Source organism: Alligator sinensis, unplaced genomic scaffold (assembly GCF_000455745.1).
Source record: "Alligator sinensis unplaced genomic scaffold, ASM45574v1 scaffold120_1, whole genome shotgun sequence".
Classification (NCBI taxonomy): domain Eukaryota; kingdom Metazoa; phylum Chordata; order Crocodylia; family Alligatoridae; genus Alligator; species Alligator sinensis.
Window position 1 is genome coordinate 704,701 of NW_005842752.1, and position 23,849 is coordinate 728,549.

The 23,849-nt window shown below is 43.7% G+C and overlaps 1 protein-coding gene across 4 annotated transcripts in view; it reads left to right on the top strand.

The window, feature by feature from the left end:
• The window catches only part of MLLT3 (MLLT3, super elongation complex subunit), a 275,900-nt gene that overhangs the window by 243,401 nt on the left and 8,650 nt on the right, over positions 1-23,849 (top strand). For all 4 annotated transcript variants that reach the window (XM_006034586.3, XM_006034587.3, XM_006034588.3 and 1 more), the window contains 4 exons: positions 4,098-4,224; positions 6,181-6,280; positions 18,663-18,734; positions 19,969-20,040. In XM_006034586.3, the coding sequence (XP_006034648.1) occupies positions 4,098-4,224; positions 6,181-6,280; positions 18,663-18,734; positions 19,969-20,040 (371 nt within the window). The remainder of the gene's footprint in view (positions 1-4,097; positions 4,225-6,180; positions 6,281-18,662; positions 18,735-19,968; positions 20,041-23,849) is intronic.

Genomic DNA, 23,849 nt, shown 5'->3' on the forward strand with positions numbered 1-23,849 from the left:
TCCCTGGAGAATCAAATACTCAAAACTATCTAAGGACAGCTAGTGAATCCAAAAAGGATCACTGGAGGACAAGATACTTAGAGTGGCCTTGCACATCTTTGCAACATAATATACCTCAGAGAGTAGTAATGGATAAATGTGGGGGGGTTTGTTTATTTGTTTGTTTGGGGGGTTTTTTGTGTGCGCCCACCTTTGAGAAGGATCAGGTATTTTTGTATGTTGTTGTTAAATTTCCATCCTATATTAGTTTTTTAACTTGCTGTTGCCTCTTGGTTTTTTTCTTACTTTACTTTCCTATACTTTTTCTTCTGTATTTTTCAGCTCCTTTTCCATTTTTACTTTATTTTTAAATGTTTCTATCCTTTTCATACTTTCTATCCTTCATTTCTCTCTTATACATACATATTCAATTTCTTAATCTTTTTCTTATCTTCCCTCTATCTGCTTGCTTTCCAAATATAGCCTCTTTCTCATAGTTTCACCTTAATTCCCTTCATTAGTCCTTTTGCTCTTTCTCTTCAACTGTTTTGCCCTTCAGCCACTCACTCTGTGCACACATAGACAACCAAGGAGGGAGCTAGCCAACAGGACCAACTGGTATCTCCTTCTCCAGTCCCTGCGGTGGTAATGCAGATGCCAGGGGAAGAATTTATTCCTAGACTCCCACAAGCTTATCAAAAGCCAAGAACAAGGCTTCTCTTCTGAAGAGTCCTGAGAAGGGCTCAAACCACCAGATATTAATTCAGAGTACAACAATAAGGATTTTGAATTGGGTGAGCTTACTCTGGTGTAAATCTTAAACAGGCAAAAGAGACAGTGCTGATCATCTGCTTTAGCTTGTGGCAAGCACTTATTAGTGCCTCAGCTGGCAATGAATACTACCATGGGAGTTGCCTCTTCTGGCATTAGAGTGCCTGACCCACTAGGTATCTGCACATCAGCTCTATCTGGGCTTGACTCCAAGCAGGCCTCAAGGTGTGTAAATAATGATCAGAAGCCACTGATTTGAATTTGCTCAAACCAAGCCAACTTCAACAAATCTTGTATTTCCTCACTTGTATACTGTTTTAAATAAAGATTTTTGAGAACTGATGTTGCCAGCCAAAGTAATTAGAATGACGCTGGCCTGACTTCTGTCAGAATTGATGTAAACCACGGCACAGTTTCCCCTCCCTTAGGGAAGTCTGGTCATATGGCTGTGTACAGGTGTTATATTTCTTTTGAAGAACTGCAGCCCTTCTGGTAGAAACCGTGTTCATACAGTTACTCACACAGCTTCTCCCAGAACAAAAATGGCTGTTCCCAGAGAAAAATAATCTACCTCCAATCAGCTACAAGTCGCTTCCAAGAGATTTTCTCCCAAGAAAGAAATGCTTCTCTGCCACTTGACTCTTCCCAGTGAACAGGAGTCGGGTGGTTATGAAATGTTTCTCAAGCATTCTGTGACCAGGGGAAGGTGGGAAAAGCCAGACCAGTTCCACACCCTGAGCAGCTGTGCAATGGTTGGAGCAGTGCCAACTATTGCAGTGCCAATTGCAACAGTGTGATCAGCTGCCACTGTAGTTGTGACTATTTTTGCACTTGCCACCTTCCCTCCCTTCCCCTGACTCCCAAAGGCAGTGCCTGGAGCTGTGGCCCTGGTCACTCCCCTCTCCTTCCCCTTCCCTTATAATGCTTCTGGAGAAAGAAGCTGCTGTTTACCTCCTCCCAGTCCTGCCTTCCCCAGGATGGAATCATCCTTGTCTAGAGAAGCTGTGAGGGTTAGATGCTCCCCTCACTTTGGCTTATGGGAGGGTAGGGGAGGAGCAGCCTCCCACTGCTCCCCACCCAATCCGCAAAACAGATTCCCCAGTGTGAGGAGTGGGCAGGGACTTTGCCACACTGCTCAGTCCGCCTGGCTCCCAGTGCCTGGAGCAGCCATTGCTCCCTTGCCTAGCAGGAGTTCTGGCTTTGTTTCAGCTCTGATGTTATATGACAGAACCTCTCTCTGACTCAGTTTCTCTGTTTATCAAACTTCATGTAACAGTACCTAACTACATTACAAAAGTCTTATGAGGCTTAATTCAATTACATTAGCAATGTACTTTGAGTTTTTAAAATTAAAACAGTGGCTCTCAGCCTCACTGGACTTGAGGCACCCCTCCATAACTTTCGTGAATTGAATGGCAACCAATGTCAAAAACGAATTTGTATATCACAGTGCTTACTTCCTTACACAGGGGCTGGGCAGTATGGATGGGGGATTGTCTGTGCTGGGACAAGCCTGAACTTAGTTCATCTGCTTATTACATCATACTTCACTTACCTTCTCACACCTCACAGCACCCTTTAAAGCAAGGGCAGGCAATTATTTCAGGCAGAGGTCTGCTTACCGAGTTTTGGCAAGCTGTCGAGGGCCGCATGGGTAGCCCTGACCCTTCACAGGTGCCCCGCCCCCTGGTCACCATGTTGGGACCAATGTCCCAATGTCTTGGGACCAATGTCTCAGGGCTAGCACCGGTGGGGCTCAGAGCTGGGTGCAGGCTGGCAGGGGGCTGGGCTGGGCTGCACCAGCAGGGAGGGTGGGGAGCTGGCCTGGCTCCATAGAGCCCCTGCCAGCCGTGTCCCCATACTCCTGCTGCCCTGCTCTGGGCCCCACCGGCGCTGGACCCAGGACACCGGTGTGGGCCCCATGTACCCACTCACTCCCAGTGCCATCCAGCCCCGTGGTACACGTAAGGGGCAGTGTGAAGTCCTGAACCCCTGCTCCACGGCAAGGAATGAGCTGGTGCTAAGTGCAAAGAAAAGCGGCTCCTTCCCTGCCCTGTGGCCGGTGCTCCCTGCTGCAGCCGCTCGCAGCCCATGGGGCTGTCCGGAGTAGGCACAGGCAGGCCCCGGCCCCCTGGCTGGGGGCTCCCGGCCGGCCACAGGGCAGGGGAGGGGCCATTTTTCCTGTGCTCAACACCAGCTCCGAGCTCGCCCATTGGGGCTGTGCTGTGGCGGTAGCAGCTGTGTCCCCCCTGCTTGCTGCACTGGGCAGTGTTTGCTTGAGTTTCTGGTGTGATGCAGTCACATGGTCCCAGGCCAGGATCCCCTGCTGGGACTTCTGGCTGGGGGGTCAGGGCCAGGTGGGCCCAGCTTGGCTGCTTTGTGTGTTTAAATATGATGTACTCTAGAATCAAACTCCCTGTGGCATGATTCTCTCAAATTGTTCCTTACTGGTCCTCCTTTAAAGTAGCTGTCCTGTTTTACATTGCCTGGAAATGTTAAACATGCAGATTTGAATAACTACATTATAAAAAATAGATTAAATAAAAGTAGCTAAATCCTAAACTGATGTTTAAGCAGGTTTACAAGAGAACCAGGCTTAACACCTCAGACAAATTCAAGGAGAGAGATAGGATGGTGTCACATGGGATTGACACACTTTTTTTTTTAAACAGCCACAGTAGCAAAGTGCTCGCTTGACCTGAAATTTGTCTTTGAAATAAAGGGAACAGCTAAATCTAAATAGATCAAAAACAGGCAGACAAAGACTGCGTTGCCCAGAACAAGTTACAATCAAAATGATTTATTAGACTTTGCTTTTCAATACATCAATTAACTTAACAAATGTGCTATTACCAATATGTCCCTTTAGAGCTTTATTCCAATAGAATATCCTTTGAGGAAGAGAAGGAGGGAAGCCTGCCAGTGTAAAAGTATCCTGTTTACAATAACAAAAAATAACATTCCATTTTTCCTAAATTAAAACATGCATGGAGAATATTTGGTATGAAAATATTTTACTTACTTCAGCGACCTTGCAGGGGACCAGTTCTGCAAACACTTATATGTATTACTCCTTTTACTGTTGTGAGTAAGCCTAGTGAAGTTGTAAATCAAGATTAAGCCTACTCTTGATTAAGCCTACAAGCCTACTCACATGAGTAAACGATTCATGTGTGTCAGTAGCATAAGCCTCAAGCATGTTACTTAATTAGTTTAATGTTTAAAAGTCTTCTCTCTCAGTACTGCATTTGGAGTTTTTTTTTTTCTTTTTATTAAGCTGGATTATTTTCTTTGAGCATTGCAATGTGAGTTTGATTTGTGTATGTTTTGTTGATTGTGTTGTTCAGGTCCCTTGAGGTCTATAATGAAAGATCTGCATTCTGATGATAATGAAGATGAATCAGATGAAGCAGATGAGAATGACTCTGAAATGGAGAGACCTGTAAATACTTGTGGAGGAAACAGAGGTCGCAGGTGAGTAGCATACAATTGCCAACAACCTGAAAAATGAGGAACTGTGTTGGACCATAGTTGTGATAGGCGGACAGGGTATCAGCACCTGAGCTACAATAAGTCTGATAAACAGCCAGGAAATTCCACAGTCATTTTCTACAAGGAGAACACACATGAAGTACCTCCTGTAAACTATAACATCCAGACGTTCCTGAATGTGAGCTGCTTCTGTAAAAACCATTAGGTTTATTGTCAGCTTGATTCACTTAACTTGCACTGATTTTTCACACGATTGTGATGCCAGTGATTAATCTTGATTTACAATGGTGTTAGACCTAAATCAAGCCCTCTGTGTGCAATGTGACCTGTTCCATGAGATACAAGTTAACACAAGAATCTTACAAATGATTTAAAGTTCAACTATTCCAGGGGAGAATCTGAAAAAAAAATGTTCACAGTACATGTAGAACATAGAGCAAGGCCTCCGTCCCAAAAATGATGCTCCTTGCCTGTCTTTTTAATCTGTTATGTATCCTAACTGTGACTTCAATATGACATTTAAAAAAAAAGTCCACATACAGTTTGAAGCTGTTGCAACATGTCACTGAAAGTTAATGTAAAGCTAAAACACAAGTTCTCAAACCCCTTCCTGATGGGGACCTTGTCTAATACTGGGGTTCTGTTTGCCTTGCCCATCATAATTACCAACTGCTGACATGGAAAAGTCATATAAAGAAATTATTCAGTGTAGTTTTAGCCATCTCTTTAATGCAAATCAGCAGGTAGAATTAAGAGGAATAAGAAGGTTTATGACCAGCACCATTTTCTGCAAGAACTTCAGAATAACAGAAATGTTTCTCTCTCTCTCTCTCTCTCTCTCTCTCTCTTAACTAATTGCTAATTTTTTAGCACATGACAATTTCCCCTATGTTCTTGTTTTATTTTGTTTTGTTATTTTTGAGTTGGGTTCTGTAGCTGTTCTCAAGCTTAGTAAACAGAAAATGATACTGATTAGAACTAATTAGGAATTGTTTCTAGTCTTGACTTCTCCTAAGATATTGAACTGTTAATTCACAGCTAGGGGAAAAGTATAAAATAAAAACAATTAGTTTCATAGTTTCATAGTTTCATAGTTTCAGGGTTGGAAGGGACCTAATAGATCTTCTAGCCCGACCCCCCGCCAGGGCGGGAGAACAACAAAAAACCCCCTAAAAACAAAAACGGGACTCAAATGAGTCCAGCCAGGTAGGCATCCAGCCTCTTCTTAAAGACCCCCAGGGTAGGGGCCAGCACCACCTCCCTTGGAAGTTGGTTCTAGCTCCTAGCCACCCTAACTGTGAAGTAATTTTTTCGGATGTCCAATCTGTACCTCCTCTCCATCAACTTGTGCCCATTACTCCTTGTTATGCCAGCGGGGGCTAGGGGAAACAGCGTCTCCCCCAAACCCCTCTGGTTCCCCCTAGTGAGTTTATAGACGGTCACCAGGTCCCCCTTTTATAATTATAATAATCTTATTCTGTTCAGCATATTTGCAATGAAATGCTTGTACAAGCAGGAGTGAGGAAGATTATGGAACAAAGGACATGTTCCTCCTTCCCATAGTTTCAAGTGGTCCTGCAATTTAGGCACATACATCTCTGCCTCACTCAGAAAACCATAGAAGTTAAATCAAGTTTGCTGCTGTTCCTGTTCTGTTTAATATTGATAGCTATATAATTAAACAGTGTACTTCCATTGAGGCACAAGGTTTGTGGAAAGATAGGCACCTTCAGCTCTCTGTATTACATGAGGCTTATTCCAGTTGGATTCTCCAAGGTGGCAGCAGCAGGTTGCCTGGGTTCTTGACCATTACTCAGTAGCACTTTCCTTCAGTTAATGATAGCTTGTGTAGCAAAGGATGTTCTCACCTGAAAAGTCTGTCCACATATGCTGTCTTATGTTTTCATATCTAACTTTTGTGGCGCTCTTTCTCCTCAGGGTTAGTCTAAGTGATGGCAGTGACAGTGACAGCAGTTCAGCCTCCTCACCACTACATCATGAACCACCACCACCTTTATTAAAAACTAACAATAACCAGGTACAGTAAGCATCCATTGATAGCAGCTTTTTAGCTTTAGAACATGTTCATGTTCTTGATTGCCTTAGCCCAATTACTTGGCCTGTAAGTAAGTGTTAGGGCTTTTTTCCAGGGGACTGAATAGTATTTGGTTAAACAGATATTCATTATCAAGCAGAAAAGTAGTATATTCAGCAGTATTTTGAGGAACTCTATGCTCCTGCATAAGTCAAGTCATACTTATAAGTATAAGTTAAATGTTTAACCTGGCTTTATACTTCTAAATGAAGACAAAGGAGGAAAAAATCAGAACAACAAATGCAGTAGCTTAAACATGTCTTTTACAAATACAAAACAAACAATATCAGCTGTAACAGGACTGCTACTGTTATCAACTATATTAAGTGAAACAGGCTTTTTGTTTGTTAAAAATAATGCTTAGAACTGTACAGCTAGTAGTTAATGTTTGCAGTGCTGTTGAAGATAGGTAATGTATATATGTAGTATCTGACAGATATAGAAACTGAGACACAAATCTAGTTTCAATGATCCAAATCTGTATACAATGGGTCAATGGAAAACAAAAATTATAATTCAGCTACATCTCAATGCTTCTCTAAATTAACGGATACCTGATGGGACTCCACCCATGACTAGACCATGGGTATAAACAGCTATACCTGGTACAGGAGAGATCAAGTAGGTAAAAGAGGCGGGGGCGTAGCTCTCTATGTCAAGGTGAGATGCATGTCCCTGCTAGCTGACATTGGCGACCAGGGTGGATGGCTGGAGACCCTTTGGGTTAAAATCCGTGGGGAATACAGCACAGGGGACATGATGGTGGGAGTCTACTACAGACCTTCCACCCAAAGTCAAGAGTTTGACCAGGAATTCACCAGGGAATTGGCTGAAGCCGCATGCTCAAGGTCCATGGTTGTCATGGGAGACTTCAACTACCCAGACACCTTGTAGGAAGAGCACCCAGCTAAATCCGAGCAGTTGCAAAGCTTCCTCTTGTGCGTGGATGACCTCTATCTGACACACGAGGTCTACGGACCAATGAGAGGTAAAGCGCTGTTCGACCCGGTACTGGCAACCGGGGACAACCTAATCGGTGACCTAACAATTGATGGGAAGCTGGGTGACAGCAACCATGAGCTGATCACTTTCATCATCTGCTGTAAAGCTGTCAAGACAGTCAGCAGTACAGAAGCTCTTGACTTCAGGAAAGCTGACTTTGACAAGATCAGGAGGCTTGTCTGTGAGGCCCTAAGGGACCATGACCCAAAGGAAAGGGGAGTTCAGGAAGAGTGGTTGCTCCTTAAGGGAGTGATCCTTGATGCACAAGCTAATGCCATTCCGTCTCAGAGGAAAGGCAGGAAAAGGGCACAGCAGCCCCCTTGGCTCTCCAGGGAACTAGTGGACCTCCTGCAGCTAAAAAGAAAGACCTACAAAGAATGGAGGACGGGATCCACCTCCAAGGAGGAATATTCCGCAATAGTCCGGACCTGCAGGGAGTGAACAAGGAAAGCCAAGGCTGCAACTGAACTCCAACTAGCTACAAGTGTCAAGGATAATAAAAAGTTCATTTTTGATAGGTGGGGAGCCAGTGTTGCCCTGTGGGGTCAGGCCAACCCTCTGGATCTCAATATTGTGCTGTTAGACATGAGGGCATGGTGTACAATTGCACATGCACACACTCAAAAATCAAGTAGGTACACACACACACACACACACACACACACTCTACCAGCTCAGGTACATACACATCCAAACCAGCCTAGACACATGCATACCTATCACCAATTCAAGCACATACACACTACACACTAAGAATTAGACAAAAATCAATTGTCAATACCTGCACACTTAGTATACATACACAGATCACTAATTCATATATCATGCACACAATGAGATATATATATACACACTCACCAGTTCACATACATCAACCTACCTACACATACACACAGGTAAGTTCCTAACTTGGATGGTACAGTGTGTGTGTGTGTGTGTGTGTGTGCTTGGGGTACTTGGGGGAAGGTTAAGGTGAGAGAGAGAGCGTTAAAGTGTAGGGAGTGAAAGTTGCCAGAACCGGGATTAGAACCAGTGGACTAGAGAGAAGCTAGCTGAGGAACTGAGGCTTGGGTTTACTTAAGATTAAGTGGCCCCAGGGTTACTCAAGGTCACTGGTGCACGGGGGCTGGGGGAAGCCTGGTGGCAAGGAGGAGACAGCCAGGAAAGAGAGAGAGAGAGAAACCTGGGAGCTTGGGGCTGGAAACTGAGGCAGACAGCTGAGATATTTTGGGGGGGTGGGGGGTGCAGATAAGTGGTGGTAAGTAGGAGACAGCCAGGAAAGAAACTGAGGCAAAAACCTGGCTGCTCAAGGGAAAAGGCAGTGGGGAAAGACAGTGGCAAAGAAACAGGGGGTTTGGAGGCAGAGAGGAGCTCAGGACAGATGTTGGAGGTGGCAGTGAGCCAGAAGCAGGAGAGGTAGAAATGAGACACAAGTTAGAGGGACGAGGAGCAGAGATTGGAGCAGGGCTGAACCCAACTCAGGGGTCCAAATAACAGCTTTATTAAAAAGACAATACGCTACACAGCCCCATGAAGTTATTGGTTCTCTCTCTCTCTCACACACACACACACACACACACACACACACACACACACACACACACACACACACACACACACACACACACACACGTCATCATCAGTGCCTCTGGGTGGATAGGTGGTGTGGCATGGTGCTGGTCCAGATGGAGAGGGCGTCCCAAGGAGTCAGTTTTCACTGCCCCTTTCTATGGGGCAGACTACCTCTGATCTCCTATGGGGAGGGTCTGTCCAGGCAATGCCAGTCCTGTTCCAGAGGGTTCCAGGTGTTCTTACTGAGCATGTGTAACCTTGGCACAATGGTGGTTTGCCTCATCTTTTGTTTTTTGAAAGCTGAGGGTGGTTCCAATGGCTGGGTCATTGGTCCAGGTATTGGTGCTGATGATTCGGTCATTCAGAGGGAGCTATTTTTAAACCAACTGCCATTGTCTCTCAAGCACCCTCATTCATCCCCATTCATTCAGGAACCAAGTTACATAGGAGAGGTAGGTGCGAGTCATGGGTTACACAACCAGGCCTGGGGACAGGATGGAGATTTGACAAACAAAATGGAAACTTGACATGACTTATGCTAACTTACATATGTAGGTCTAAATCATATAGTACCAGTAAAACAGTAACATACAACAGTAAAAATCAATATAAACATGATGATTATACAATATAAAGAAGGAGAAAAAACAAAACAAATACAACTTTCTACCAAAATAAAATGCTGAAGCTTATCCTATGTCTTAGCTCGCTTATACTTATCTATAGGGAATAGAGAGGTAGAGACAAAGTCAGAAATGGTTGGGGAAGGGGAGGGAATGCATTTAAAAACAAAAAAAGAAAAGAAAAACTGGGGGTTTTGCTACACTGGAGGAAAGCAAGGGCAACATTGGACCCCTGCTAAACCAGAAGGGACAACTGACAACCGATGCCCAGGAAAAAGCCAACCTACTAAATGGGTACTTTGCGTCGGTTTTTCATCAGTCCCACGGGTTGCCCCTGCCCATTATGGAACAGTGAGGCCCGGGTGAGGGAGATCCCTTACCCAACATCAATGCTGACCTCGTGAAGGAGCACCTTGAGAGGCTGGACACCTTCAAGTAAGCTGGCGGTGATGGTTTACACACCAGGGTACTCAAGGAGCTGGCTAGCATCGTAGCTCAGCCCCTGGCACAGATCTTTAAGAGTTCCTGGTGCTCTGGTGAAGTGCCTGAAGATTGGAAGAAGGCGAATGTGGTGCCTATCTTCAAGAATGGGAGGAAAATACAGGCCCATCAGCCTGACCTCTGTCCTAGGGAAGGTCTTAGAAAAAATCCTCAACGGACTGGCCGATGGCAACATCCTGAGGGATACCCAGGATGGGTTTGTTGTGGGTAGATTTTGCTTGACCAATCTCATTTCCTTTTACGACCAGGTGACCTATCACTTGGACAAGGGAGAGGAGATTGACGTCATATATCTTGACTTCAAAAAAGGCTTTGACCTCGTATCCCATGATCGCCTCTTGGCAAAACTGACCAACTGCCACAATCCGCTGGCTGGGGAATTGGCTCTGTGGTTGAACCCAGAGGGGGGTGGTTGACAGAAGTCATTCGTCATGGTGCCCTGTGACCAGTGGGGTCCCCCAAGGCTCTGTCCTTGGACCTGTATTGTTCAACATCTTCATTAATGATGTGGCCATTGGAGTCAGAAGCAGGCTGGCCAAGTTCGCGGATGATAACGAACTTTGGGGTAAAGCACCAGGAGGGTGCCATCCTGACAGGCTCAGAAAATGGGCGGACGAGAACCTGATGGTGTTTAACACCGAAAAATGCAAGGTTCTCCACCTTGAGAAGAAAAACCTGCAACATCCTTATAAACTTGGCAGTGCTATGCTGGCTAGCACTATGGATGAAAGGGACTTGGGGGTCATAATTGACCACAAAATGAACATGAGCCTTCAATGTGATGCTGCAGCTAGTAAAGTGAGCAAAATGCTGGCTTGCATCCATAGATGCTTCTCAAGCAAATCCTGGGATGTCATTCTCCTGTTGTACTTGGCCTTGGTGAGGCCACAGCTGGAGTACTGCGTCCAGTTTTGGGCTTCACAATTCAAAAAGGATGTGGAGAAGCTTGAGAGAGTCCAGAGAAGAGCTACGCGCATGATCAGAGGTCAGGAAAGCATACCTTACAATTGCAGGCTGAGAGCTATGGGACTCTTCAGCCTGGAAAAGTGCAAGCTCAGGGGTGATCTGGTGGCCACCTATAAGTTTATTAGGGGTGTTCACCAGAATCTGGGGGAATGATTGTTCACCAGAGCCCCCCAAGTGATGACAAGGTCAAATGGTTATAAACTCCTGCAAAACCATTTCATACTGGACATAAGAAAGAGTTTCTTTACTGTCCGAGCCCCCAAGGTCTAGAATAGCCTGCCACCAGAGGTGGTTCTAGCACCTACTCTGAATGCCTTGAAGAAAAATTTGGATGTTTATCTGTCTGGGATCCTATGACCCCAGCTGACTTCCTGCCCCTGGGGCAGGGGGCTGGACTAGATGATCTTCTGAGGTCCTTTCCAGCCCTAGTGTCTGTGAAATCTGTGAAATCTTATGAAATCTAAGCATAGTGAGATACATTTTATTGCCGTTATCTTTGAAGTAACTGGCATTCATAATTTATAAAGATCTCTAACTTGTCATTCATATACTTATCTAGTGACAAAAGGGAGCAATAATCTACTGGGGAAGAGATTTTGTCAGTCTCTCAACTCCTATATAGTTTAGCTAAATTAATTGAGAATACACACCAGTTTCCAATGGGTGATGCAGTTAAATGTCTCTATGTATATTCATGTAAGTCTGTAATTCTGGAAGTAACAAATGGATGTATGCAACACACTCTGCTTCCCTCAGGAAAATTATTTCCGTTCCCTCGCAAAAATCATTCTTCTTTCATTACTCTTCCAATAATTAGGGTGACCAGCCATACATCTCAGACAAACTGAGATAATCGCAGCTTCCATAGTCCAGTCCTGGCTGGTTGATCTCAGAGTGGAATCTGGCAGGGATGTGGAGCAGCATGGTGTACCTGGCAGGTGGGCATGCAGGTGCTGCTGCTGCTGAGTGGGAGCAAAGTGGGTGGACTGGGGCAACTGGCTGGGACCTGACTACGGTTTGCCCAGGATATATGGTTAATCCTACCAATAATGTATAAGTGTACTCATGGCCAGATAGTTTTAAATGAATAATAGCTTTTATATCAATTAGATTCATATACTCTGCAGAAAGGGAAACAAGCTCCATATATAGCACAGCACCTGTAATTAGTAAGGAACTCCATGTCTTTTCATGTTTACTGACCATTAATAGGATTAGTCTGAAATTCAGTAAGTATTTTTAAAATTGGTTTATATATGAGCTTCAAGCTTTGTGGAGAAATCATTTTTACAAACATAAACTACAAGGAAACCAAACATGCCACTTATCTCTGATTCTATACAGTTTTTTCTTTGGGGTCTTTTGCACGAAAAATGAATAATCATTCAGAACTTGTTTTGTTTCTTAATACTTCATCTGGATCTATGAAGGAAAATCACAACTGTATCTTTCACTAGGCAGAAGCCCATTGTCAGGAGGCAGGATGCCTTACATTGTCCCTGTCTACTCCAATAAGCTTGCAATGCCTACATTTGGTCATTTAGCTCATCAAAGAGCATGAACGGTTTAGATCAGCGGTTTTCAAACTGTGGGGCATGCCCCCCTGGGGGTATGTGAAGGAACTTTGGGTGGGGTTGTGCAGCACAGCAGGGCATGGGCAAGAAATTTGCAAGGAGCCAGTGTTACTTAAAATTGCCAATAGCTCAAATTAAGAGTGAGACCTTAAAAAGGAGATAAGGCAAAATGCCATGTTTATTGGTTACGTGAAGAGGATACATAAGCTCGGACACATCATACATGTGTATATGTCATACAAACAGACATACACAAGCATACATACAAACAGTCATAAACAGACCTACAGACAAAGCCACTCCAGTAAGTTGTTATAGTTACCAGCAGAAGTTACTTGATATTAACACTGGATGGCTGGGTCCAGGCTTATTGAGGATATGAGCGGGGGTATACAGGCATGCATGCCTGTGCTTCGTGAGGTTGCAAAGAGTGGATTCCCCATCTTGGCTTGTCTACATCTCACTTTTATAGGGATTTCAAGTCTTTGTTCAGCATTGGGGTTTTCCATGCTCAGTTTTTAATTAGAGGTTGTTTCTTCTGGTTATCTTAACTTGAGGTTATTCCAGTAAAGTTGGTTATCTTTGCCTTGAAGCATTGTGTAGTTCAAATGGCAGGATATGCAAAGTTCTTTCTTCTTACTATCTTCTTCAGACTAGATCACAGACGAGTTCTTCAGCCATCCATTAATTAGCTTAATTAGTTTACTGTCTGGTACATTGGCACCTTGTTGCTTACACAATCAGTTAAATCTTCTGTTTTCATTGACATAGTTACCATTCTTTCACCATTCACCTTCTCACACAGACACTCATGTACACAGGGCACATGAAGTTCATCTACTCATGTCAAGGAGGGGACAAGCACAAAATGGAGATTTATTTGTTCATACAATCATAAAGGTTGATCAATTCAATACTATTATCATTTAAACATAATAACTAATACACAAAAATGCATACTACACGGGCACAGCTACATCCTTGTGGGGGGATGTGGGGGTGGGGAGGCCTGGGCAGGCTCCACCAGCGGGCTTCTGTGCCTCTGAGAGCCTGATGTGATGTGCATGCAGCCTAGAGCTGCAGCAGGGTCAAAGCAGGAAACTCTGTAGTTTGGAGCTGCAGCAGGTGGACCCTGCCCTGCCGAGCCAAGCCATGGTGGCTGTTAGGATGAGGGGTGCCCTGTGTCTCGCTGTGCTGCTCCTCTGGGGTGGTGGGGAGGGGACTGTAACTCAAAGGGGGCCTCGGCTCAAAATGTTTGGAAATCACTGGTTTAGAGACATTTTTGGAAGGCATTCTCAGACCATTTAATGGATGAAGTGGAAAATAAACTTTGGAGAATTGAAGAGACTGTGACTGTGCTAGAGTACTAGTTGTGTTAGCCAGAGCCACATTTAAAACATTGATCTTGCCAACAGGGTACAGTCATGATCTTCTTGACCTGTGCATCGAGGCTTGTGTTACAAAGTAGATCCACATTATAGAGCGATACAGTTGTAGACAAAAGAAGGACTCCTGAAAATGGTTACTATCCTGTATAGTGTAGTGATATGAAGAGTGAATTTTAGACAAGGACAAGGGGCTCAAATACAAAGATAATGTGAGTTTTTCCACAAACCTCCTCTAATGATACTGCATTTACCTGAATGTAAGACAACCCTGAATTTAAGATGACACCCTCCACCCCAATAATTAGTTTCTATTAATGGAAAAAATATACATTTGTTATAATTTTCCATGTATAGAATCTAATTACTGAAGGATTGTCTTTAATTCATCTCCCTCCATACCACCACTACAGGAGAGCAAGCAGCGGGAGGACAGATAGTATGGGAAGGTCAAGCAGCCTGCCCTTGGCTTGTGCCTGCCTCTCCCATAGCTTTGGGGACCAACTTCCCTCTCAAGCCTCTCTGCTGCAGATGGGGTGGGGAGCCACCAGCAGCTGCAGGTACTGCCCCAACCCCAGGTAGAGTCTGGAGCACAAGCCACAGCTGTCGCCTGCTCCACTGCCCTCATACTCGATTCTAAGACATGAGGCTCTTTTCCCATGTTAAATGGTGAGGTAGGGCTTGTCTTATAATCAAATAAATACAGTAAATCTCATATAAATAAATACACTCGTGGTATTGGAAATAATGGGCTATAAATTGTGGAAAACCACTGGATTTTGATAGCTATATCTGGCAGGTGTTAAGCAAACAGCTCCTTCAGCTATACTTTGTCCTAGCTACTGAATTGTTTGAAAATAGTTTCTGGTGTTAGGATTACTGCATGTCAAAAATCACTCTTAGCTTATAAGCTTTTTTTTCTTTTTAAAGTAATAAAATAAAACAGCACCTGAAAAACCTGACATTTTTTCCAGAAATATTTCTTTTGTCAAGAGAAGATTGCTTTTCTTCCATCCCAAACTATAGCAGCCTCCAGGCCTGTTAAACTAAGATTCTTCCCTTCACCCCCAGTGGCTTCATTATTTGCATATCAGTCATGCACCTTTCTTAGTAAAATAAACAATTATGGTTAAGTAAGGCATTTGTTCCTTTTGTCCATGAGGAAAGCAGCCAGAGCTAGCATGAATGTGTATTCATGTTTTTAGGTTGCTAGCACTCTATAGAGCATAAATGCAATCAGAGGCATAGATGGGCAGCTCCATACCTGTATCAACCACACAATGCCCAGAGCAGTCTCTGCTGCTACGGTTGCCATCACAGTGGTATGATCAGCAAGGATCCTGGTTTTCTCCGATTTAAAAAAATCCCCAATTTTCGGTTAAAAAAAGTAACCCCAAATCCACATTGTTCCATGATTAAAATGAAACACCACAATATACATATCTATATATTAGTGGTGTTTTATTTCAATCCCAGAAAAATTTGGATCTGGGGTTAAGTTTTTTACCCGAAAATTGGGGATTTTTTTAAATTGGAGAAAACCAGGATTCCTGATGATTAGCTAACACTGTGGTTGCAACTATTTTTTGCACCCCTTCACCAAGGTGGCATTCAGGGCAGCTGGGTCAGTTGCCTTTTCTGCTATGCTATTGGGTACAATCTTCTAAAACTATGGGGAGGCTCTTGAAATTGGAGAAAACTGGTGCAGTAGGGGCTGGTGGTATCCAAAAGTCTGATTTTGTTTTCATATTGAAGTTCATGTAATGACAGCCTAGTGCAGGCGTCAGCAACCCCTGGCATGTGTGCAAGAGCATGGCATGAAAAGGCATTTTGCTTGGCATGCATGCCTTGGGGCAGATAGTGGTGAAGGGGCCAGGGTTGTGCTGCCACAAGAAGGATTGAGCCCCTCACAGCTCCCCCACCATCTACCTGGAGGTGCACGTGTATCCACCACAAGCAACAAGCAGGACTCCACAGACCTCGATACAGTGGCTTGCAGCCTCCCAGCCACCTGCCATATCAGGCCCAAGCTCTGGGCAGGCCCTGGCCACACATCAGGGAGCCTGGGGTGCTTGCAGCAGGCAGCAGGAAAGCTGTAAGTGGCTGCACTGGGGTCTGCAGAGCCCTGGACCAACTTCTTTCTGGCAGCAGGTGCACACACGACTTGGAACAGATGGTGAGGAAGGGGCTGGGCTGCACTCCCACAACAAGGAGAAGGCCCCTCACACCTCTCCCGCCACCCATCTCTAGCATGGCAACATCTTGCAAGTCAAGGTTGGGGTGTTTTTGGCACTCTGCCCAAAAACATTGCTGACCCCTGGCTGAGCGTATTGGGGGGAGTGGGAAGGGTGGAAATGTGTCACCAAAGTTATCTTCTGTACTGTGAGATGTAAAACAGAAATTTGGATCATTTTGTGACTGTTAAACATCCTCTTATACTTTTCACAGAAACTGCCATGTTCCAAGCTGGGTAATTACATTCTGTTTACATAAATTTGATCTGTAGTTTCCAAGTGGGGGGAAGAAAATTCCTGTCCTGTCCTAAAACTTTCATATAGAAGCAGTGTGCTATTGACTTAGTTGACACATTCTTTTTCTAGAGATGACTGAACTTTAGTGCTAGCTGAAGGCATCCTGGTTTCTAGTATGTACATTATGCAGGCTGAAGCTTGCAAAGTGGCTTAGAATCTTCTTGAAGGAAAATCATTATGTTAATGCAATATTAGTGTAGCCCAGGTAGTATGCCATTATGTACTCCCCTCTCCAATTGAAGGGAATGTTAGCAAGGCAGGTGCTCTGTGGGGTGTAACTGCTTGCTGCACATAGTTTCCCTCCTTCCCCTGTAGAGTCAGGATTGGACACACAATAAAACTTAACTATGTACAAATTTAATAAGATAAGAAAATCATAATATATACATATATACACAAAATATAGGAACTATAAGCAATTTATACACATACCTATACAGGTACTCTATATATTATACTGATGAGAGATCAAGAGGTCAAACAAGGGTCTCATTAACAGTCATGCAAACTTATACTCTCATGAGGTGTAAGGCTTACAAAGCATAAGGCACAGGCTCCAAAATAAGAGGCGCAGAATTTACAAAATATAAGGTGCAGAACAAAGCATGCCCAAACTTAGATTCCCAAGAAAACAAAAGGATAGCCCGTGTTACCCTGATGCAATAACAGTGCCCCAAGGATAAGAAGAGGGGAAAGTTTTTCCGTGCCCTATGGAACCCTATAACCCTGCTTGAAATATCCACAAGGGGGACCTCCCAACCCAGGAGTCCTCCCCTTCGGGGCTTCCCTTCCAGCTGCTAGCCACAAATGAGGGGGCAGGAAATCCCTCCTCCACTGTGGGAAACTCTCTCCCTGGTAGCTTACGATTCTCCGAGGTCTAACGAGGCCTTTCTGTTCCTCCGGCCGAGGCATCTCCTCCCTCAGCAGGGGGTCCTCAGTTTCTCAAGGCCCTCTCTGGGCCCTGTGCACCGTCCTGTACACTGTTGGCTCTGGCTCATGCAAGGAGTTGGAGACCCGAGCTGCCTTGTGTGGTTCTGGGGTCTCGGTCCACTCCTGGACCCTCCCTGCACCAACCCGTGCACCACATTCCCAGCCTCATGCTGGGGTGGAGACCCTAGCCACTTTGTGCAGCTCTGGGGTCTTGGTCCGCTCCCGGACCCTCCGTGCACCAACCCGTGCACCAGGATGCCTGGCCTCATGCCAGGATTGGAGACCTGAGCTGCTGCCTGCAGCTCCCAGGGTCTCAGTCCCCCCGGAACCTTCTGTGCACCAGCTGTGCACCAACGCTGTGCTCCCTTGTGGCAGGGCAGGGAGATGCATCCGCTTGCCACGCCCCATCTGACGATCCATCTTTGGCTCTTCTAGGGCCAGTGCTCCACCCTGCTGGCCAGCTCTTCTTCCACCCTCTTCTTCATTCCTCAACACAGCTGCCGGAGTGCTGGGCATGCTGCATTTTTATTCCTTTCGGGGGCTCCACCCCCAGATAGGAAATGGACCAATTAAAGAGAGGGGGGGTGTTAGTTCCCTCTCAGGTCCAGCTCTTTGCCTCTTCCCTGCCTTTACCTGATTGTTGGGGAAAGGGAAATACCCCACCAACCATTTCAAACTTTTCCAAAGCTGGTGTGCTGGGCTACCACTGGCAAGCCCACCACATTAGATTATATATTTTTTTTATTTAAATAGTTTTGGAGCAGTTAAACCTCATGCAGTCTGGAAGTTGTATCGTTCGTGAAAAAGAAACAACAATATTCAGTCTGTTAAATGTGTTTTCCTATTCTCTGTATTGAAAGTCTCCGTTTCCAAGAATCTAGAGTATGCCTCAGTTTTATGTATCTTCAGTAATTACACCTTTTCCCTTGCCAACATCTGAATGTAGGACATGAGAAGGAATAAAAAACGTCCAGGAATCAATTCCTTTAAAGTCCATTTGTTCTAAATAATTTCATTTTAATGAAACAGCATTTCCTGTTGTAAGTTCTTTCTGAGAAGACTAACTTTGTGTAGGTCAAAAAGCAAGAATGGTCAGTAGTAGAGTTTGGTTGTGATTTCTTCTAGTTGTTATATTTTTGGTTGGTTTTGGGTGATGGCAGGTTTTTTAAATGTAATTATTTATATAGCCCAATGATATACTTAATGCTTACAGGGGTTTCTTTTTTTTTTTTTCCCTCCAGATTCTAGAAGTGAAAAGCCCAATGAAGCAAAGTAAATCTGATAAACAAATAAAGAATGGTGATTGTGATAAGGTAAATATGAAAGTGACAACAGTAAACCAATTTAGAAAGCCATATTAAGGTACAGTACTTTCTCTTCTACATTGTTGCCAAAGTAGTAGAATTTTTTTACAGAATGGAAAACTTGCAAGTTACCAAATCTCTACTCTAAGGGTTTTTTTTTTCCATTTAAGTACTCTCCCTCAATATTACATGAGTATCTTCCACCTATTTCATTATTAGGGCAGTGCTTTAAATTTACATAATATTTCATAGAACAAATAAAAGAGAGTTCCTGCCCAGAACCTACTGCCAAAATCCCAGGCAATCAGTCTAAGTATTATACAGAAACCTTTCCAAGGGTTTGTAAGTGCCCAGAGATGACAGTGTTGAATACATTTTAGTGTTATGCTGCTTAACTCAGAGTTAGCATTTAGCAAAAGGAAAGACTATTTTATTTTGTTTAAAGTTGTATCAACTGACCATGGATAACTGAGTTTTATAACACTTGTTAAATGTCTGTATTGGTTAACTCCATGCAACTTCCCAGCATAGAGACACTCCTGAAGGGTTCAGAATTTAGTAGTAATAGTAACCTTTGTGCTACCATGAGACCAGGACTCGTAATTTGGTGTCTCATTTTCATCAACAGCCTAATATGTAGCCCTTGTTTTGTTCCTGAAAGAAAGAACAATGCATATATCCATGCAGCATCCCTATTTGGGGTGCTCTACTCTGGGCATGCTGTACACCAGGAGTAGGCAACCTCTGACACAGGTACCAGAGCTTGGCACGCAACCCTTGGGGCAGATGGCAGGGATGGGGCTGGGGCTGCGCTACTACAACAAAGATCAGGCCTCTTGCAGCTCCCCCACCATCTGCTGTTTGCACACCAGCATCTTACAAGTCAAGGGTGTTGGTGTCTTTGGCACTCTGCCCAAAAATGTTGCCAACACCTGCTCTAGAGATGGTGTCCTAAGAAGCTATGTTGTGTCTTCACTGCCTAGTGATCCTGTTAAAACAGAAAAAAACATTAAAGGGAAAATGCTTATGATCCCCCAGACAATTTGTGACCTCCAGACTGGGAACCTAATTTTTTTTTCCTCCACATAAGTGCTGTCAGACACCCTGGCCTATGGTTGGAAGAGTTTCCCCCTCATGCAAGTTGGTATTTAAAAGTGCCAGTGAGGGAGGGAATTCTATCCCCTCTGAACTAATTTGCTTGTATACTTAACAAGTTCTTTGTTTGTGGGGGGTTCATTTCCAGGCATATCTTGATGAACTAGTAGAACTCCACAGAAGATTAATGACATTGAGAGAAAGACATGTACTACAGCAGGTGAGGAGCACTCTCTTGCAATATCATAGGCTAAAAACAGAAATAGGATTTCTCCTGGGACAAAGCCTTTTATTATTCTGGGAACCTACTACATGCCCATTCTCCCACTTTAACTACCTGTGAAGTCCCATGATAGAACACCCCCTTCCCTGCCCCCCTCACTATTTGGGGCTAATTTGAATTAATTACCATTCAAGCTGCTTGTGTAAACAGCTGTCTCTTGCTATTTTGAAGTAAGTTAGAAGTCTAGGACAGTCAGACCCAAGATAAATCCGACATCTGTTTTTAGCCTTAGTGTGCTCAAAGTCAGGAGACCAAATATGTTCTTCGTCCTTCACCCTAAAGCTTTATAATCTGATTTCATAGCTTTCAGGTCTGGGAATGAGTAATAGTAATTTCAGTATGGCCCAAGAGTAAGAATTTCAATATGACCCAAAGAACTATGCGACGCAAATGTCTTATTCTGTTTTCTTGTGGGATCATACTTTGGAACTGAAATTCATCCCTTTCTGCTTTCCAGGTTAATCTGCAGAGGTAGAAATGGGTATGCATTTAAGCTAAAGTCTGTTATTGGTTCACAGTATTGATCAATGCCTTTTTCAAGCTGCTGAATCAGTAATAATGAAAACAGGCCACTAAAGTATGGTCTGTGGGATGGAAGAAAAGTACAGATGTTGTACTGTTTACTGGGAATTTTGTTATGTGTGTTTTTAGGACTAAAGTGTTGGTCAAAAACAGATGCTGTTTCCAAGAGGAAATATGGAACACTTTTATTATAAAACACAGTAACTTTGTATTCTTCCTAATGAAGCAATTGATTACTTTAGTGTAAACTTGGAATGGTTGGAACTATGAGCTTCAAATCCTCTATATTTAAAAAAATGCATTATATTTTGACATTTTGCATTCAGGGATCTTGTCATTGTCAGGTATTATTGGATTACAAACGGTAGAGATGAAACAATTCACATTGTTAGCAAAGCAGAAGTAATTGTAGCACAGATGGTTTTATTGCATTGAACAGCAATTAGATATCACAGTCAGACTTTATAAATAGAGAGAGATTTTTAACACCTCAGTAAATTTCTGAATGCTTAAGTCTGTGCAATTCTAAAACATTCTGCAGACTTCCAGCTTGAATCCATTAACTAGTCACAAAACAAAACTTATGATCAGAAAGTAGTGGAAGCTCACTATAATAAAAGCTATAGCAAAAGATTACACATTTGAATGTGTTTAATTAAACAGGAACCCGGTACATAACTCTACATAATATCATCTTTAAATATATCCTTGAGCAGGTTCACAATGTCTTTTATGTAACATACTGTTGTTTCCAAAGTTTGTCCTCTGTTTGTCACCAATTAAAGAAGCATTTCTCACCGCAAAATGTGGTAGGGGAAGGCAAGGGTTTTTTTGTATGGGAAAGTTAGGGTGTAATTTTTATAGAAAACTAATTAATCTGCACTAGTTCCTCATTGTGAGCTATCCTAGCACGTGCTAAATGCAAAGGCAGTTTATTCTACTTTGGAATTAAATTAATGAAAGATGTAGTTTCATGTCCTAGTTTAGCTTTATTCTACATCAACTCGTCCATATAGACAAGTCCTAATCCTAGAAGGACTTGCTTGACCTAGCAAAGCATAGGTACCAGCTAGCTGGAAGTTATGAGTTAAAATGTGAAGTAAATCTTGGAAACTGCCTCCACAAAGAGGGGATGCAGAGGAATGGGAAAATGATGAGTGAAATGGGTAGCAAATTAAATTGTAGTTAAATTGCATCCATAACTCTCTTACTGCTTCTTCAGGGATTAGGGAAGTTTGACGCTAATCACAGATTTTTTTTTTTTTTGTTATTGGTAGTTTTGATCACTGGGTTATACCTGTGTTGGAACACTGTTACTTTCTGGCTCAGAAGGTACTTGTCCCAAATCTTCAATCCCATGGTAGAGTTAAGAAGAACAGGATTCAGGTGGGGATTTTAAGAGTCCTGTTCAGACTTTAAACAAGGAGAGAGGAGTAAAAAAGAAACAAAAATACAAGTTTTAAACTGACCTCAAGGTCAAGAGCAAATGTTTTACCCCCGGAACGTCAAACTTCTTTGGCCCTGTGGTTTGGATTTGGACCTTGGGGTTACACATGAGGTAGGCAACCCACAAGTGGTGGCACCAACATTAATCCTTGATGTTTTGGCACAGCACCAGATCTCAAGGATTTAATGTCACTTTGCCCCCACACCCTTTCCCCCTGCCACCAGTTTTAGTTTCCAGAGGCAAATAAAATCTCTGATTTCTGTGGTGGGTAAGGAGAGGCAGGGTTGCAAATGAAATTAAATCCCTGGGTTCGAGAGCTGTGCTAGAACAGCAGGGATTAATTCCAAGTCTGGCAGCCCCATAGGCTAAATCTAGCTGACAGAGGTGGGTGAGTTAAATGACCCGCCTACAGGCCACATGTTTGAAACCCCTGTTTTACCCTAATCTGATTTCTCAGATGATTGAAAGCCTTGGTCCTTTGTCTCATAATGCATGTGAAGAGTAAGATTATGATGTAATAGTGCATGTTGTGTAGTGGCTTCATTTCTGATTATTTTTTGTTCTAAAAATTGGGTTTATTAAGTGCTGATGCAGTCTCACACTTTGTCAGCTGGTTAGTCTGAAGATCCTGTCCCTGAACTGTGTGTGTACTGTGTAAGTAGTTCATACAGACCTAATGAAGGTAGAATTTATGATAAAGTTGTGGAGGCCAAGGCAATGGTAAAGTGTTTCTTTGCTAGTGTTGCTAGGAGCTATAAAATGCTGGCTACAAAAGGCTGCTGCCATTTGATTAGGTTAGAAAGAATAGCTGGGGTAGTTACCCATTTTCTGTTAGCAAACTCTCCCTGATATATATAGAGCAGTTTATAGCAATAACTTTCTATAGAAAAGCTTCTTATTGCTTTGGTACAGAACCTCATTTTGGAAGATGCCTTCAATAGCTTAATATTTTATGCATTTCAACTTATTAGTACATATGACTTTGCCAATTGACAGAAATGTATATAATAAAAAAGAGTTAACTCTCAAATCACATCAGAGCTTTCACATAGTACAAGATAATACCAGTTGTCTTTTCCATCTTTCAGGCCCATGCTATTTGTCATTACATGGTATCTTCAAACAAGAATAGTGGAAGAAAGGAATTAAGTGGCATATGCATGGGGGAAAGAGATTTAAATGGTAGGCCTGTGTGAAGCGGCTAGTATTTGCTTTGGATTCGGTGATTCAAATCACTGTCCTGAATCAATTTGGCTAAATCTGATTTGGAGGTTCAGCTGCTGCGAAATCAGCTGAATCTCCGAATCACATAGGTCCCATCTCCTGCCTGCTCTCCCGGCCCCAGCAATGACTGCCCTGCCTGCCCCAGCTCTTTGGAAAAAAAAAGCCCCAACTTACCAGGTGCTGCCCAGCGGGGGGGCAATCCCTGCTGCCCCCCACTGCCCCACGCCACATGAGGGGCTCTGCCATGAGCCCCCCAACCTCCATCTGCTCCCCCAGCCCCCACATGGCTGCCCTGTGTGGTCCAATCTTTAAAAAAAAAAAACAACCCCCAAAACAAAATAAGCCTGGGCTTACCAGCTCCTGCCTGGGGGGGCAATCTCCACTGCTCCACACTGCCCTGCACTGCATGGGAGGCTCTTTCACAAGCGCCCTGAAGCCCTGAGGCCACTGCAGGAGCTGATGAGTCTGGGGGGGTTGTTTTTTTTCCCTTAAAGGGCCGGATCTGGGGTGGGCAGGGTAGCCATGGAGGGGGGCTGGGAGAGTGGGTGGGGGG